The following is an 18,892-nucleotide window of genomic DNA, read 5'->3' on the forward strand; positions in this document are numbered from 1 at the left end:
ATGTTTTGGAAAGCAGTTTAAATGGACTATTCTGTTTAGTAGAGATGAGACATGTTTTGGAAAGCAGTTTAAATGGACTATTACGTTTAGTACAGATGAGACATGTTTTGGAAAGCATTTTAAAAGCAAACTAATGGATTAATCAGCATCAAAAAATTAACAAAACATTATTCTTTTGAAGCTTTAACTTTCAAAATTATGGTAAAGAATTCTATTTTACTTACCTTTTTGTCATACCAATAGTCAAAACAATTTGGAACATCTGGAAGTGCTGAAATATATGAAGAAGAGAAACCCATTTTCATTTTATTCACTTATAAGTCAAGTCCAACTGCAAACTTCAGATACCCAGATCTGCCATTGCATAATACACTGGCAGATCTGGGTCTATACAGTTTGTTAGGACTAATCAGAGGAACAAACAACATAAAACCTGATCTGCCAGCTCATTATGCAATGCAGGGTCTATGTTATGTTGATTTATAAGTGAGTACACATGGCATCTAATGCAAGAAAAATACATGTGCATATTTATTTAATTGATTAATTATTCTAAAAATAAATACTACTTAATAATAAACCAAAATGCTTGCAAAAATATTCATCAGTGATAAAAGTTACTTTAAAAGACCAAGATAATAGAGATACCACATATATACATATATTCTCTTTTTAGTCAAGTCCTACTGCAAAATGAACAAAACCAATTATGTTCTCACATAATGCAATGGCAAATCTGGTGGTGCATTATCCAGTGGTAGATCAGGGTCTGTGCTATTTGCAATTGGACATGTCTAGGTGAGTACATATTTAACCTGTCCATTTGTTTAAAAGTTTTATATCTTTGGAAAATATTTTATGTTTTGTCTTTTGAAAGAAAATGGGATAAATTGTAAATGGCAAATTATTATATTTATAAAAATTTGTGTTTACTTTAAATTGTGTCCGAATTTGTCATTAATAGTACATTGTGACATGTTTAAATGAGATGATGTACTGTGACAATTTGTCATTATTGGTACATTGTTGTATTTTAAAAGACATGATGTTCTAAAACAATTTGTCATTAATGGTACTGTACATTGTGATTTGTTTAATAGACCTGACCCACTGTGACTGACAGGTTTATACGTTAGATATAAATGGACAAGAAATATTTCAGATCTGGCTGAATATATCTTTTGCATCATAAAAAACAGGAAAGATTTTAGAAAATAGGACTACAGTGTTTCCAACAGATGACTAATAATTTCATATTGATCTAACCCTGTTGCTACCATAAAGAAGAAAATCTAAATTATCCAAAACAGAAAGTTCTCTTCCTCCACCTTGGTTTCTTTTACAAAATGCCAAATATTCCCTGTAAAATGAGGGAAGAAATTTCAATGAAATACTCATATTCAGCTCATATATGCTATACAACAGTTCAACAGCTATAAAACAGATCTTTCCAACCATGTTTTGGCATCATGCTGGAAATGGAGATATGGGATTCAGCTGTTGACAGCTGGTGATAAACACTGAAATTATATTTGAAAACAACACTTTGAAAAAATTATGCAAATACCAGTAGTCTTTAATTCAATATCAGATCAAAGTTGTGTTGAGCTCTGAGCTGAAGAAATGAGTTCTCACCCACCTCTAATATGGCACTCTTAGGAGAAAGAAACAATGGATAGTCAAGCATTATGTCACATAGAAACCAAGGAAACATGTACCTTGGTCTCAGATGACATAAATACACATATATGGTAATATATCCAGTGCAAACTAGGAAAATCAATCTGCCTGGTTCACTGACTGTGAACAGTCTATTCACCATATTTAAACATAACATACCAGTCTACAAAGCTTAGCTGTAATCTGAGCATCATATTCAATAGGCAGGAACAAGTTGCATAAAAGAAACTGGGTTTCTGTCATTGAGATCAAACAACAAAGTGGTTGAATATTTTATAACTCAGGTATGACAACTGAAGCTATTCACTTTCCAGTCCATGAGTTATCACTATAATGATTTTAAAACCACAAGCCAACTTTCTTTCTTTATTTGATTAAAAAAAAAACCATGGATAAAGTGTAAGGTACTTTTATTCAAGCCAATTAAGGTACTTTGAATCAAGCCAATTAAGGTCTCCAAAACTGTTTAACTACAAAGAGTATGAAATTTCTCTGTTGACCAAAACAAAATCCCCCCCACCCAAATATATATATACATACACACATTTTGATGATATGTTTTAAAATATTTCATAATCCTTGTATGCCATAAAATTCCAAACAAAAGACTTGTATCAATTCAGAAAAATTAAATTGTAAATGTTTAAAGCTGAAATTAAAGAAAAAGCTATTATACTCAATAACATATTTTCATAGAGCTGAAATTTGTCATCATTTGGTCATTTTATGAATGAACACCTATAGGGATAAACAATTAAACAAAATATGTGCTCATGCAAATCACACACATCCCTCACCACCAGAAGCACATCACAGTGATCTATGTTTTGTACAATTGATATGCTCTACTCCGAGGCACCCACATACCTATTTTCAATACTGTAGGTAAAATAGAGAACAAGATGTTAAGGGTGTATTATATTTGAAAAGATTATGTCACTAAAGAGTGATTATTATGTCACAGTGGCCTAGCTTTTGGTGTGATTGAATTCACTTCCTTGATATGCAACCGCATGCCAAGTTTCATTAGTACTGTACAGGCAAAATAGGGTTGAAGAAACTGTTAGTGTAAAAAACAGAAAATTCAGGAATGAAAATTAGGTCCCAGTGTCCCAGTGGTAGGAGTACTCACCTTGCATCCTTATTTAAATTTTTAATAGTTTTGGTGAAATAGTTTCTAAAGTATTGAGGGTGTAATGAACAGATAGCTAAAATTTCAAAAGGCACTCCAGTGGGAAAAATAAGTCATACTGACCTAGTTTTGTTATGGTTAAGTTACTCATAATGAGATGAATTCATATATCAAATTTTATTGGTGTAAGCAAAATAGGGTCCAAGATATTGATGATAATACAAACATCACTCAAGCATGACAATTAGGTAACAGTGATATAATTCTGACATGGCTGAATTACATTTCCTGTAATGCATCCACACATACATTGCTAATACTATGGTCATAAACTAAGTAACAGAAAGTAACGAACCCAACAAGTTTTGTAAAACATAAGAAACAATTTAACTGTCAAAGTTATGTATGAAAATGTGAGAGGAACTTACAGCATTATGAAGTGAATCCAAAATAATCCTTATAAAGTTCTATGAAAGTCCAAATAAATTAAAAGTTCCATATAAATTTCAAAACTGGAAATGTACTGGTCTGACAAGAACCATGATGTTTTCAAGATAGTGTTGTCTATAACTCTTTTGAATAATTAACAACAGTTCCAGAATAATATTATAGCCCAAATAATGAGCACTTTCTATCTCCACTGAACAGTCCAAACAAATACATTTCCTTTCAACTAATATTTAAAAATATCATCAAACACATGTGCAGACTTACAATAGGAACACAAGATATAAGAATGACTCCAAAATAAGAATGAATCTGATGGCTCAGTTCTCTCCTTACATACACTTTATATTATTACTATATTTCACAACCCCACATGACCAATCACACTACTCAATTTATTTTGAAAACTGCCTATTCATGTGACCTAGCCAAACCAATCAGTAGTTAATGAATTATTACAGAACATTCCCAACACCATAAGCCAATGAAAACTTAACCCAAAGACATTACTAAGTTTTATTAAGATTATTATTAGTAATTGTCAACACATATGTAAGCATCTATTTATAGATTGCAATTGTAGGCTCTTAACAGATCCAGGTCACATAGGCAAAATCTAACAAAAGATATTCTGTACAATTTACAGCCATGATAAAAAATAACAAAAATTAGATACAAATCATGTACCAGGAGTTAAAAAAATATAAATATACATAACAACATTTTTGTAAATGTAGGTGAATTAAGATTTAAGACATTAACGACATAATGAACACACAAACACACACAAGAAAACATTTTAAAAAATACATCAACAAGTCAGGCAAAATGCTATATCACCTCCCAGCTTTGCTGTTGAGTAGGTAATTAAATTGCCATGATTTTATGAGTCAAAATAAAGTGTAGCCTGAATATTTTTCAGTCAAACTGCTTTTAGTTGGAAGAACCATCAGGCATTATCAGAAGCTTAGACAGTGGAAAATAAGTCCAGGGGGTCTGAAATGCAAACTTTGGACAATAGAGTTTGTTCTCAGAAAAGAAAAGAAAAAATTAATAATTGAATATTCACTTTATTGGTTAAAAATTAATTTTACTGTACAAATGCATGCTCAGAAGTTCTATTATGACACATGCTGCCATTGCCATTGTCATCACAAGCTCTATTAGGGTACATGATGACATTGCTATTGTCATCACAAGCTCTATTAGGGTACTTATTGCCATTGCTATTGTCATCACAAGCTCTATTAGGGTACCTAATGCCATTGCTATTGTCATCACAAGTTCTATTATGACACCTATTGCCACTGATATTGTCATCACAAGCTCTATTAGGGTACATGATGCCATTGCTATTGTCATTACAAGCTCTATTTGGGTACCTAATGGCAATGTTATTGGCATGGGCTTGGCTAGTACAGTGGCAATGCACTCATGTCACATCTTAGCAGTTACAGGTTTGATCCACAGAGTTGAAATTGGTATAAAGGTTAGTGTATGGATGCCTACTCCAGGTGAGTGGCATGATGATTATATATTTTATGGCTATTTTAAACAATCACCTGATCTGATAAAAATATAATATATAATATATAAGTTTAAGATATTCATGTGTAATGGACATAAATAAAAATCTGAACTTGCCATACATACCAAATAAATGGAATTCCTCAAAGTAGTGACTAGTTGACACATCAAAAAATCGGATATCCCGACTAGTAGAAGCTATTGCAATCTTGTTGCAGTTAGGCATGTAGATGGCATCTGTGACCCACATCTTGAATCGGCGTTTTTGACCACTCTGATCAAGATCATCATCATCAATGATGTAATGCTTCTCAAACATCAGACTGGGATACCATACACTTATTGCACCTTCCTAGAACAAACAAGAATTCTTTAGTTTACTTCTTACTGTCTCTACTCACTTATAAGTTGAGTCAAATTAAAAACAACAAAGATCCTGTTCTGCCATAAGATAATGCTCATGCAGATCAGGGTCTATGTTGTTTGTACTACTGATTACTCCTAAAAACTGCACAGACCCACATCTGCCATTGCATTATCCAACAGCAGGTCTGGGTCTGTGCAAATTTCATATATATATAGAGTACATTAATTTTTATAGTACACACCAGCTTTCAATTCCAATAAAGCAACCAATAGCAATATTTTTTTTAAATCCCTATTTGTCCCACTTGTGGATTTAAAACTGAGATATCAAGTACATATTCGAAAATTAGAAAATACAGAAAATAAGCACACATAGCTGCTCTTGTATATTTTGTACCAAATATATTCACATATCTATAAGTACAAGAAAACAAAAGTATAAGAGGTAAATTCACATTTCTGATAAATAGCCTGTCCTAATTACTTGATATTTGCAAATATTTCTGTTTGCAGTATAGTGTTTTTACTGCCTTTTCTTTTGCTGTCTGTTTCCTTCATTGATCATTGTTCATGCATGTTTCCTTCATTGAACATTGTTCATGCATGTTTCCTTCATTGAACAGTGTTCATGCATGTTTCCTTCATTGATCATTGTTCATGCATGTTTCCTTCAGTGATCATTGTTCATGCATGTAGCTGCCTATATGCAGATACACAGCTGCATAACAATGTTTTGACAAGAAGAAAAAAATGCATTTGAAACCATTATTTAAATGATTTGTTAGCATTGCAATCTGCCTTGGTATGAGAAAAATCACTCCATGATTTCATGACCAGTGCTAACATTGAATATATTCAACCCCTGCAAAACTTCCACTAGTGGGAGAGGGTTATCCCCTCTCACACCCTCCCCCTCTCATCGCTACATGATGAGGGGAATGCCATCTTCATTCTATGCTTGTATGTGGCACAAAATGGTCTAGCAACATGCCTGAAGTTAGCTGGTTGTTAGTTGGTTGTCACTTTGAGCTGTATCATGCCACTTAGGAAATGGAAGCTAAATGCCTCTTCCAATGACTCAATGAGGTAGCCAGTCTGGTCTGACCTGGGTGGGTATCAAACCCAGTTCCCTTGAATTAGGAGTCTGATGCTCTACCAACTGAGACACCATGGCTTTCCCTTCTTTGATCAATTTATTTTTATGTAATATTTGTTCAATTTGATTGATAAGCTTAAAAATAAAAACTTTACAAACAGTTGAATTTTATACATTTATTGTTCATAAACAAATGTGAAATATAAGTACACATGTCCTTTACTATATTAGAAAAAAAAGTTTCCAGAATTGACAGAATTAGTGGTGAAGCTAAATCATACACCTTAATGTGCAAACAGAGTGTATTACACTGCAACCTGTCTCAAACAGAAACAAATGGGATGCAAAAAATCTGCTTGGTATGGGTAGGTGGTTTTCGAGAAAAGGTTAAATTGTAGATATAATAAAAACATGTGAAAATCAGACATTGGCTGGATTAAAAGAGGTTACTGACTTTATTAGGTGAGTATAACTGGAGTTGTTCATTTTTTACATAATGTGAATTATCCTATTGTTGGAGTTAACGCAAGTGACACAGCTTCAGTCTATCCAAGAGTTTTGTCCAATCACAACAGTTGTGATGTTAATGATGAGGCAACTTGTTTCAGGAAGAGTGGGTTAACTTGAAATGTAACACATGGCGATTGATAGCTGGTACTGACTAGCCCTAATCATTTAGGTTGGGCATAGTTCCAGTTTATTTAAAACCCCAACATGTCGTGCACAACTTAATATTTTCTATTTAAAACCCCAACATTTCTTGCACGACTTAATGTCAATTTAATGGTTGAAATTGAAAATCAAAGATGTTAAGTTTCAAATGCATATGTACATACTGTAGGCATATGAAGTAATTTCTTATTGACTAAAATAATTACATCCATTATTTTCTTTGTTACAATTGTTATGCCTCTATGGTCTTAAATTAAGTAAAAGAAAAGAGAGAAAAGCAACAACTTTTTTAAAATTCAACAAATCATTTATTTCTATTGAATACAAAGTGAACATTTAAAAGTACCTTACAGTATTGTGAATTATATGCCAAGTAGTCCTAAATAAGTCCAGATGTATAAAGTTCCAACTGAATTCAAGTGGTATTCCAAATAAGTGCCAATATTTAATGTATTGATGTGCCAATGTGCCAGTGGCATGTAGTGTGGCAATGTGCTAACAGGAAAATTATCCAGATATGGCCTTGTCTGAATTCACTATCCAAGAATATTATAGATGGACACCTTGTATTTCTAGTGAATATGAATTTGAATAAATAACTTCACCCAAAAGAAAAACTGACCTCAACAATGAGGCTGATTCTGCCTCAGATGTTAAATACAAGAATGAATAATTTCTTAAGTAAACAAGATTATATAAAAAGGTAAGACAAATAATAAAACCACAATGATGGTCAAAAGTTAATTTTTAGAATACTTTAAGTTGTCAAGAAGATAAGGTCTATTACTAAAATAATAATAAACAACATAGAAAAATCTGGTAAACCAGGTATCACGATGGGAGCAATATGAATGTCCTAGACTCAGATTAAGATAAACATGTTTACTTCTGTTGATAATGATCATAATATTTAATCTATTTTCACAGATAAATATTATCCATGTATTATGTTGTTTACATAATAAATGTCCCTAGTCAGGTACACAGTTAACATGATTTTGGACAAGGTCAAGAACAAAATACAATTATACATAACATGTAATCATCAAAAAAAAAGCCAACAAATAATACAAATTAAATATATATAACACAATTTAATACTCAAATTTTAATCTCACCCATACTCTCAGGAACAATGAAATAAATGAAGTAAATGCTAAACTCACCCTGCTGACTGTAACATATCTGGTTGGACCCTGCACAGACACTATCTTACTGGTCTGCTCTTGCTGCAAAATGAGATACGCAGTACATCATTTTGAATACATTTGATGAAATAAATAAACAAGACATTATGTTTCCTTCAAGAAATATGGAACTGATGGAACAGTTACTCCATATTTTAATCTCTGAAGTGAAAATTGTGAATTCAATATTATTCATGATGTAAATCAATTATATGCCCAATAAATGCAACAGGTCAGAGGTCAATAGGAAAAAGTATCATCTTCATTTAGAAGCTATTTTGGTGAATATACATAAAATAATCAGAATTTGACCATTTTTTAAAAATATTTCTGCTTACAGTAAAATAGAATCAAACTCTTGCATATTTGTGTATTTCTAATATTTCATCTGAAGCAACATCTCGCTGAAAGTAATGTGCTGTCCCCCTAGTGACCTTTGACCTATTTCAAAGGGGCTTAGCTCTTACATAGCATTGCTGAATGTCTTAAATGGGGAAATTTGTATGGATTAATTGGTGTATTACAAATCCCACATTTAAACATCTAAAAGAGAATGCCATTGTTGTGAATGCCATTTTTGGAATAGACATATTGATGCTTTGAAGTATAAGACAACAATGTCAGTTTTTGCGGAAAAATTATACCCTCTAAGTTGCTTGTATGCAGTTAGATTATTACTTCAGAAAGAATAATAATAATAATAATAATAATAATAAATAATAATAATAATAATAATGATAATAATAATAATAATAATAATAATAATAATGAAATCTTAGTTTAAAACTTGATATAAGTTATGATGAAAAGATTGATTGAAGGTCAGCAATGATACAGTTCCTTGAGCATACATTTACAAATGTTAATGCAGCATATATATTCATGTATAAGTTAGATCCACCTGCAAACTGCATAGATCCATACTGTGAATAGGTCTGTACATTTTGTTAGGATTAATAAGTAGAACAAACAACACAAACCCTGATCTGCCAGTGTATTATGCAATGTATATCAAGTGTTGTTTGTAGTTGGACACAACTTATAGATGAGAATACATGGTAATTAAAAATCATGTAAACCTTTTCAGCCAAGATTTTTGTCCCAATATTTGTAGATTTGATAACATTATTTAGACTAAACTAAATAAAGTCACAGAAAATCTCAGGATATTCTTAGGTTACATATTGCTTCATTTGCATTATCTATTTTCATGGACTTTGCCAGCCAAGATTCTCATGTGCTAATCCTATCAACTCCTTGGCATACTGAGCTAATATTTCTGTGCTTCAGGTCTGTGAATTTCATTGGACACATCGGCAAGCCAACAGATCCAATCAAAATTAAGTTGTTAAAATCTGAACACTATTCCTATATGATTAAGGGAGCACACAACTTGATTGGACTGATAAATAAGCAATTTTCCAGTGCTGGTCTGCGTTTGCACAAATACCTTTCACTCAAATAAACCTGTAATGGCTTCCCTCTGGTACATCGTCATACCTTCGATGTTAAACTTCCAAAGTATCCTTATTAGATCAATTGCCTCCACCATTTACAATGCACCATGCTATTGGTTAGTTGGCATTACATACTAAGGGAGGCAAGTCATTAAATCCAATAGATGTCACTAGGACAAAGCACCAATATATCTGTTCGAGCTGCCAAGGTGCAGATAGGGTTATCATATCAGAACCTTGGCTAGCAAAGATGGGATTGTGTGATGATCATGCATCCTAATGTAGGGCTTATGATCGATATAGTTCATGATGTACCAATCAGACATTTGGAGAATATAAATCCAAGCTAATATTACTCACCCTATTCTGTACAATATGTCTGATTTTGGCTTCCACGGAGAAAGGTATTTCTCTTTTTGTTCTCATGTAGTCATTTTCCCTGTAGAGCAGGAGCAGATAGGTGCTAAACTCATTCCAGTCCACGTAACCATTAGAGGATGTGTCCAGCTGAAAGCAAGCCCATGGTTTGGATAACAGTTGCAAGAACTAGAATCTATATAAAGCCATCGCCATAAAAAATATACCATTGAAATAAGAATCTTCTATAAACTGTTGGTCGTATATTGAGGTATATGGTGTATATTGAGGTATAGGTGGTATATTGTGGTATAGGTGTTATATTGAGGTATATGTGGTATATTGAGGTGTGTTTGGTATATTGAGGTATATCTCATTTTGTTGTAAGTACAACTGTACTGTAAAAATGGCTGCAGTCTTCATAACTACTTTAATATACCATATCTACCTGTATATTAGTCAAATCCAGCTGCATAATGTGCCAGCAGATCTAGGTCTATACAATTATTCAAATTAATTAGTTAAATAAAAATGAAGGCCCTTTTGACTGCATTTTGATTGGAGTTACTATTTCCTTAAAAGTTTGGTCCAACTGCAAACATATGTAGATACTGATCTGCTGGCACATTTTGTCTATGTTGTTAGTTTCAATGATTACTCCTAATAAACTGCATAGACCCAGATCTGCTGGCACATTATGCAATGGAGGATCCAGGTCTGTGCAGTTTGCAGTTGGATCTGACTTATATACAAGTACATGTGGTACATTTGAGTGTATATATATATATATATATATATATATATATATATATATATATATATATATATATATATATATATATATATATATATATATATATATATATATATATATATATATATATATATGTATAGTACATGTATTCTGTATGCATAATCTGATATCACGATTTCCACATCCAGGAGCACTGCTGTACCATATATATTCACTTATCAGACAAGTGACACTGCAAAAAAACACAAAGATCCTGATCTGCTGAAGCATAATATCCATGCAGATCAGGGTCTATGCTGTTTGTTCTTCTGATTACCCCTAAAAGACTGCCAGACCCAGATCTGCCAGTGCATTATGTAACAGCAGATTTCCATCTGTGCAGTTTGAAGTTGGACTCATCTTACAAGTGAGTACATATGGTACTCCAAATTTGTTGTGATAATCCTGGTACTCAAGTAGGTTATTTGGTTTTTAATTGAACTTTTACACATTAATGGCTACATCATACTGATGAACCTCTCTTATTATTATTAGCATATGTGTAGTAGAAATGGATGAACCTCTCTGATTATTATTAGCATATGTGTAGTAGAAATGGATGAACCTCTCTGATTATTATTAGCATATGTGTAGTAGGAATGGATGAACCTCTCTGATTATTATTAGCATATGTGTAGTAGAACTGTAATATTTTCTAAAATAAAACAAGCTAAATAAAGCCAATTGAAGTGAAGTTACTTATCATCATAATATTTTTATTTTGTTTTATTATCTGAATTGTATTGCCCAGATACAGAGAACAGTGCCAAGACAGGAGAGCCCTGAACCATTGCACTCATGACGTACATTTTACAGTGTTTTAAAATTTCTTTTTAAACAAACTTTTTAACAATTATTTGCATCTTTACATCTGAGAGAAAAGATATCATAATTTGTTGTATAAACTACCATCTTTTAAATCTGTGAATCTTAATAAAAAGAAGAGAAAATTCAAGAACAATGAAAATTGACAGATTCAAATGCCAGTGTCTACATAAGTGATCCATATGCTAGTACAACATGTACATTAAAATGGCACAAACAACATGGTGTCTAATTATTGTAATTCTATACATTTTATTATTCCTTGATATATAAAAGTAGATGTAGTAATTTACTATTATTCAAAAAGTTAGATTTATATCATCCATTTTTTTATCAAAGTCTTTACAATTACAATTAATATACCATATATGCTCAATTATAAGTTGAGTCTAACTGTATACAAGAAAGACTGAGATAGTTTATGAACAATGAGTCTTATATTGTCATGTCTGCCAAATTAGTTTACATACATGTAGTTATAAATATAAATGGGGAAAAAGGATCACCTTGTCTACAACCTCTCTTTATTTCAAACCATGATGAACATTTCCTATTTACTACAACAATAGATTTTGCATTACTATAGCCAAAAAGTTATTACAGAAGGTCAGTACACTGTCAATTAAAGTTTTATGCAAGATTATCAAAAGACTTCTCATAATCAATTAAAAATAGGAGATTAGGTTTGCTACATAGGATGGTATAAAACATAGCATAATAGAGATATGAATATTTTTCATGTACACATCTCTATGATAAAGCTGTTAAGGTGAGCACTTTAGACCACTTGGCCACTTGGTGACCCTTTAGTCTACAACGAACAAATCAGCAAATTCAAATACATGCATGCCTGTTGATCATTAAGTTTTGAAAGAAATTAAAATAAAGTTTGTTCAAGTTGTAGACAAATATTTATTAATACAAAATAATTATGTTGTATTCAGAAATTAGTCTTGATTAAAGAATATTTTTGTTGCAACTGATTATATTGCAACTACTGTATATACACATTTATAAGTCAAGTACAAATGCAAACTGCAAAATGTGCTGGCATATCTGGGTCTGTGTGGTTGGTTAGGAGTAATCAGTAGAACAACAACATAGACCCTGATCTGCAGGTGTATTATGCTAGGGCAGATCAGGATATTTGTTGTTTGCAATTTGACTCCACTTATAAGCAAGTACATATGGTTCCTGTAATTGAAACAGGGGCTGATTCCAATCACTTGCAATTACTTCAAAAACAGTAATCAATATGAATGACTGCAATTACTGATTATGTTAGGTCTGTTATTGATTAAACTGAGGGAAAAAGAGGATTTTGTAATATTTTATTTGATATCTACTGTTAACAAAATCTACATAAGCAAGAGTTGAATGTGTTCTTGAATCAATCTGGTATTTTTCATGGTAAAATTTTTATAAAAATTTTAGCGTTTGGACACCTGGTAAATGGTGTCAATTAGCTGTCTACATTTCAATACTACATGTATGAGTGATTCATGTTTTTCTTGCTTGCACTATATTGACCTTAACTTTGAAAAGTGTGGCAGTCTAAAACAATACATACTTTTTGAAAAAGCTTATCCAAATATTCATTATATTCATCTGTTCCCAAAACATCTGAGACTGTCTCCTTGAATTCCTCCAAGTTCATTTGCCCTGGAGGGCGAGGCTGGGTTTTGGGTGGTAGAAACCCAGTTCCTTCATGTATCAAAATGTCATCTGGCTTGTACGATGTAAACTTGTTCATAAGTTGCTCCAAGTGATGAAGTTTTATCTCTTCTTCCAGTCGTAGGTTCTTATCCTTGTCAAAACTGAAAAAGGAATAATCATTGTTTATCCAATGACATGATCATTATCATAATTCAGTGGCAATATCATATTTTTAAAATTATGCATGTGGAACACAATAATATCATATTAAACAAGCCAATATAATTTCAGTGAATCATTGACTTAATTATAAATTTGTACAGATTTAGAGAAAAATTACTGTTCTTCATCTTATAGGGGCTCCAAGTGGCCGAGTGGTCTAAAGCACTCACCAATACGGATCACTGCCATCTCACCTCTGTCTGCCTGGGTTTGAGTCTTGGGTTCGGCCAATGTGGGTATGTGAGAAAGCTTGTCAGTAGCTTCTCATGGGTTGGTGGTTCTTTCCGGGGTTTTCCCGGGTTCTTCCTCCATCATTAATACTGGCCACCGTATAAAGCCTATCTTGTGCTGAAAAATGGCATTAAACCCTACAACAACAACAACAATCTTCATCTCATAAACAGAATCTTACATTTGAGCTTATTCTATGTGGGGGGAGGGTGGCCCTGGTATCTGAGTGGTCCAAGGTACTTGCCTGAATTACAGTTCACTCACACATTTCAACTCAAGCAATGTGGGTATGTGAGAAAGCTTGACAGTTGCTTCCTTTGGTTCAGTGGTTCTTCTCTGAGTTCTTATTCCACCAAATATACTGGCTGCCATGTATAGCCTATCGTGTGCAACAAAAGTGGCAATAAATCTCTAAAAATCATTCCATGTAAAATTTAAAAACTCTTAAAATAGCAACAATAGTTTGCATCTTGCGCATGTTAATAAAGATAGAAATGACAAAGTCATCCAAATGCCTTTGTGTTCAATCCAGTTGGAACATTTTCACATGAGATGCATACAAATGTAAGCTATTCCATTTCTGACAAGACCATAAGCCGTTAATGGACACCACTGCCAATACTGCGCAACTGAAGAATACCGGGTTAAAAATTTAATGGCAACAATCAGAGTCAAACAGGAGCCATAACTAAAAATAACATTTGGATGAAATGGTAAAAATCACTGTTGATGCAGGTCTTATCAATATTAGACCTTAAGCACAACTTGGATTACATTAATTTAATCCTTCTTAGGCTATTGAGAAGAAACAAAATACATGATACAATCATTTTTTTCCAACATTCTGACTCCAATTTTGGGAAAAAATGAAAATCAAACTTGATATATTTAATATCAAGCAATGTTTAAAGTTAATTTTTAATTCATAAAGTCTTTCAAAAGTTGTTGAGGGGAGATAAAATTTAATAGAGGTTAGGCAGAGTCAATGGATCAAAGGTCATGATGTACAAACATAAACCTGGTAGGTAGCAACATAATTATGTAGGTTGATTAAAAAGGTTTTGAATAAAATCCAGACAAAAACTCTAATCCAGATTGCATCACTTCCTACTATACTTTAAAAGTAGGTTTGCACTGAAAGCAAGCTGTCCAATTCTTGCAAAGTTTTTTTCACATAAACTATAACATAATATAAAACCTGAAGTATATTGTGTGTGTGTGTGTGAGAGAGAGAGAGAGAGAGAGAGAGAGAGAAAAAAAATAGAGGAGTGTGTGAAAGAAACTTCAAGAAAAGACTACCAGGTAGTAAGCTGAGAGAACAATACACTAACAACAATAAGACTTTTGATAGAAGAGAAATACATTTTTGTCATTCATTAGAAAAAAATTGCACATGCAACAGTCATTGGTACCAAATTGAAAGTTTTCAATGCCATCTTAATCAGATAATTCACTGGTTACCAATATTGATACCTAACAATGTACATTAGCATTGACTGGTTACCAGTATTGATATCAAACAATTTACATTAGTACTGACTGGTTACCAATATTGATACCACACAATGTACATTAGCACTGACTGGTTACCAGTATTGATATCAAACAATTTACATTAGCACTGACTGGTTACCAATATTGATACCACACAATGTACATTAGCATTGACTGGTTACCAGTATTGATATCAAACAATTTACATTAGCACTGACTGGTTACCAATATTGATACCACACAATGTACATTAGCATTGACTGGTTACCAGTATTGATATCAAACAATTTACATTAGCACTGACTGGTTACCAATATTGATACCCCACAATGTACATTAGCAAAAATAATCCAAAACATATGCCCTAATTTCAGAGGTAAATTCTTGCTACCAAAAACAATTAAAAGATACATTACCTTCCAACAGAGTCAATCATACTGATGAATTACAAAGATAGTTCACAGTAAATTGCAAAGGATCCAGGTCTCAATGTGATTCATGAAAATGGGAATGAAAAAGTGTTTGATTTCTCATTTGCCTTAGCAGTGCTGCTCGTTTTTCAACTCAAATCAAATTAGTGAAGATGAGAAGGGTTTTATCCTCTGTCAAAACTGTTTAGTCAAGGATCTCCTTTATCTATTCATCATATGGTAAAGAAAAGCATTCATACTAACAGCATTTCAAATTTGGATAGAGTTCAATAATGTATAACTCAACATCTTTTTATCTTTCATTCTGACAGATTTTCCCCTTCTTCTCAATAATTTTTCATTTATAGATCATTATTTTTCATACAAATTTTGAAAAAGTATTCAGTGGCAGTGAGAGAGTTTTATCTTGTGATTTAGAGCAAATAAAAAGCTCATAGTTTCATTTAGCTACCATTCAGTGAACAATGAAAGAAAAGAAATCTCAAAGGATAATTTAATATTTATTTAAAGCTGACAGCTACTCAGTTTTGGACATAGACACCCTTTAAGGCATTTATTAATGCATTACTCTTCTGCTTGTGTAAGCCAAAGTCAAGTTAAGTGGTAGGATTTAAGTCATTATGTTTGTATATTTAGCTGCAAGAGTTTCATCTCAAAGAACCAATTTAAAGATAATCTGTACACTTTTCATTCCATCGCTAAATGGATTACTACTGAATTACATATCTGAAATAGAAATTAAAAGAAAGTATGTTTAGTTGCCTGTTCACCAGTGATTAAAGCCCAAGAGTGCCACTATGTTTTTTTTAAAGGGATGTCCAAACTAAATCTGCAAAGACCTCCCATCTGTTAGTTAAATGTCAATAGATTGCAACTAACAATGTCTTCCTGACCACTGCCATCACTGTTTACAATCTATGTGTGAGTGTTTCCAACTACAGCCTTGCTGAAAAAGTGCTGATCGGCTTGTGAAGCAGTTCTGCTATCTTTATGACATAAAAATCAAATAGTCATAATTTCAACATTTCTGAATTTACCTTCAGTAACTACTATTAATTTCTTTTACTTTTAATAATAGGTCTTGTCAATGTTATGTATATTGAATTTGCATTGTTTGTTACTTTGTTTTTATTTATTTTTTAATTTTTTATATTTCATTATATGCAATGGAAAATTGTATGTTGGAGACGACTTTATCCAAAATCAAGTTCATTTTCTACCCGACCTGAATCATTGATCTTTTTAATTCTATAAATAACTAATACATAGCAAATAATTTCCCAATGAGTATGGGCTTAATATCAGGATTAATATCAACAGAGCCAAATATATTTATTTCGGTCTGTGTCTAGGTTACTGGAATTCCCCTATAAATATACATTGCTTACCTGATTTATTCCACATTCTATACTATAATTTTAGTAACAGACCTTCTAATTATAAATAAGATTTTATTTTGTAAACATTAGGAACCTTCTAGAAGTTTAATTTCCATAGGCATTAGTTTTTATATGGAAAATGCTAATTGTGACCTGAGGTCATGTAGAGGACTATAGAGTCTTGTTTTTCTAGAAATTATTCATCCATGCTTTAAAATCTGAGCAGAATCAATTGTATTATCAATTGTATTATTGTTATGTCCAGTATTTAATTTGGGTTGGAATTTTATTTATTTAAATTATTTATTCACTGGAAATACAAAGTGCTCATCAAAAATAACATTCTTGGACACAGAGACTTCAATTATAGTGAAATTTCAAATAAGGATATAGTCTTGGTTTGTATTGCTGTGATCCAACATCACCACTACATGGGCCACTACAGGCACATAAACACTTCCAGTATTAGATTTGATTTGGATTTCCACCAAAGTTTATTCAGAGCTTTAATCATTAGGACTTGTGTCTGTAATTCTAGGATTATTTGGCATTTAATTCACAATACTGTAAGTTTCCTTTTTGCTTTTTCACCTTGTATTCTAGGGAAATAAATTATTTGTTCAGTTTTACGAAGCTTATTGCATCTCACTCTTTTCTATTACTTATTTTTAGATCACAGAGTCGTAATATCAGAATAAAAGCTTTAATCTTTACATAAACTGCTATGCTAACAAGTGGGAGGAACTATCTCTGCTCTATCAATCAATCAGTTAAGATACCATTTATACTTGCTTATAAGACAATTCCAACTTCAAACATCACAGATCCAGATTTGCCATCACATAATGTACTGACAGATCTGGGTCTTGTAATTTGTTAGAAATACTTAGTAGAACAAACAACAGACTCTGTTCTGCAGGTGCATTATGCTATAGCAGATGGGGGGGGGGGGCCTTGTTTTTTTTGCAGATTGACTCAACTTACAAATGAGTATAGATGGTAGAGTATTTTGTCAATGTTCCTTGGAGTTACCATCAGTATAGCACAAATAATTAAATGACTGCATTCCACCCAATACAAGAACTCACAACTCATTAAGAATGTATTCATTATATATTAGTTGTACAACAAATTCTATACAACATATTGATCAGCAAGAAGAAATGGCAAACTTTTTATGTATTCTGTATATAACTGGTTATAAGTTGAGTCAAACTGGTAAAAACATGGACCCTGATCTGCCATTGCCTATTGAGCTGGCAGTACAGGGCCTATGTTACTTAGTCTACTGATTACTCTGAAAAACTGCAATGACCCAAGTCTGCTGTTGCATTATGCAATGGTAGGTCTGGGTCTGTGCAGTAGTTGAGTGGTACCTATAAGCAGGTACACATAGCTGCCAGTTTCTATAAGTCATAGCAGTGTTTACCTATGGTTTACCTGGTTAGAGTTGGCATACATTAGAGTGGGGTTCCATTACAGATTGCAGATATATCTCATTATTGTACCATAAACAAATTATATTTCAATATATTGTTCATTTAATATTAGTAAAAAAGTTGTAGAAGACAATTGTAACTCTGAATCTGAGCAAAATAAAATGTTTAAACAACAATATAATTATTTAAAAAATATTGCCATTTGATTTAATATTGTCCATACAATTATTATACAATTACCCTTGTTCATCAATGTTTGTTTACTCTGTACACTAACCATTTTAGCAGTGAATGAGAGGAATTCACAGGTGCCCAACTCAAGCTAGATAAAACTGACCAATAACCATAACAATGTAAATGTTTGGTGTCACTCAGATAAAATGATAATTAATAAAACTAATTGCATGTTAATTGGCTGTAGATAGCATTCAGCTAATTTGATGATACAGATCATATTCTCTTGTAAACATAACCTCAGTTGAAATTGAACAAACAGAAAAT

At 32.4% G+C, this 18,892-nt stretch overlaps 1 protein-coding gene across 5 annotated transcripts in view; it reads right to left on the reverse strand.

The window, feature by feature from the left end:
• LOC149802897 (cilia- and flagella-associated protein 337-like) overlaps positions 1 to 18,892 on the reverse strand; it is a 146,498-nt gene that overhangs the window by 50,097 nt on the left and 77,509 nt on the right. For all 5 annotated transcript variants that reach the window (XM_089952389.1, XM_089952386.1, XM_089952388.1 and 2 more), the window contains 5 exons: positions 13,110 to 13,356; positions 9,925 to 10,071; positions 8,087 to 8,149; positions 4,913 to 5,138; positions 225 to 271 (listed from right to left, as the gene is read on the reverse strand). In XM_089952389.1, the coding sequence (XP_089808515.1) occupies positions 225 to 271; positions 4,913 to 5,138; positions 8,087 to 8,149; positions 9,925 to 10,071; positions 13,110 to 13,356 (730 nt within the window). The remainder of the gene's footprint in view (positions 1 to 224; positions 272 to 4,912; positions 5,139 to 8,086; positions 8,150 to 9,924; positions 10,072 to 13,109; positions 13,357 to 18,892) is intronic.

The sequence above is a fragment of the Sinohyriopsis cumingii genome, chromosome 3, assembly GCF_028554795.1.
Source record: "Sinohyriopsis cumingii isolate HCF-2022 chromosome 3, ASM2855479v2, whole genome shotgun sequence".
In the NCBI taxonomy this organism is placed as follows: Eukaryota; Metazoa; Mollusca; class Bivalvia; order Unionida; family Unionidae; genus Sinohyriopsis; species Sinohyriopsis cumingii.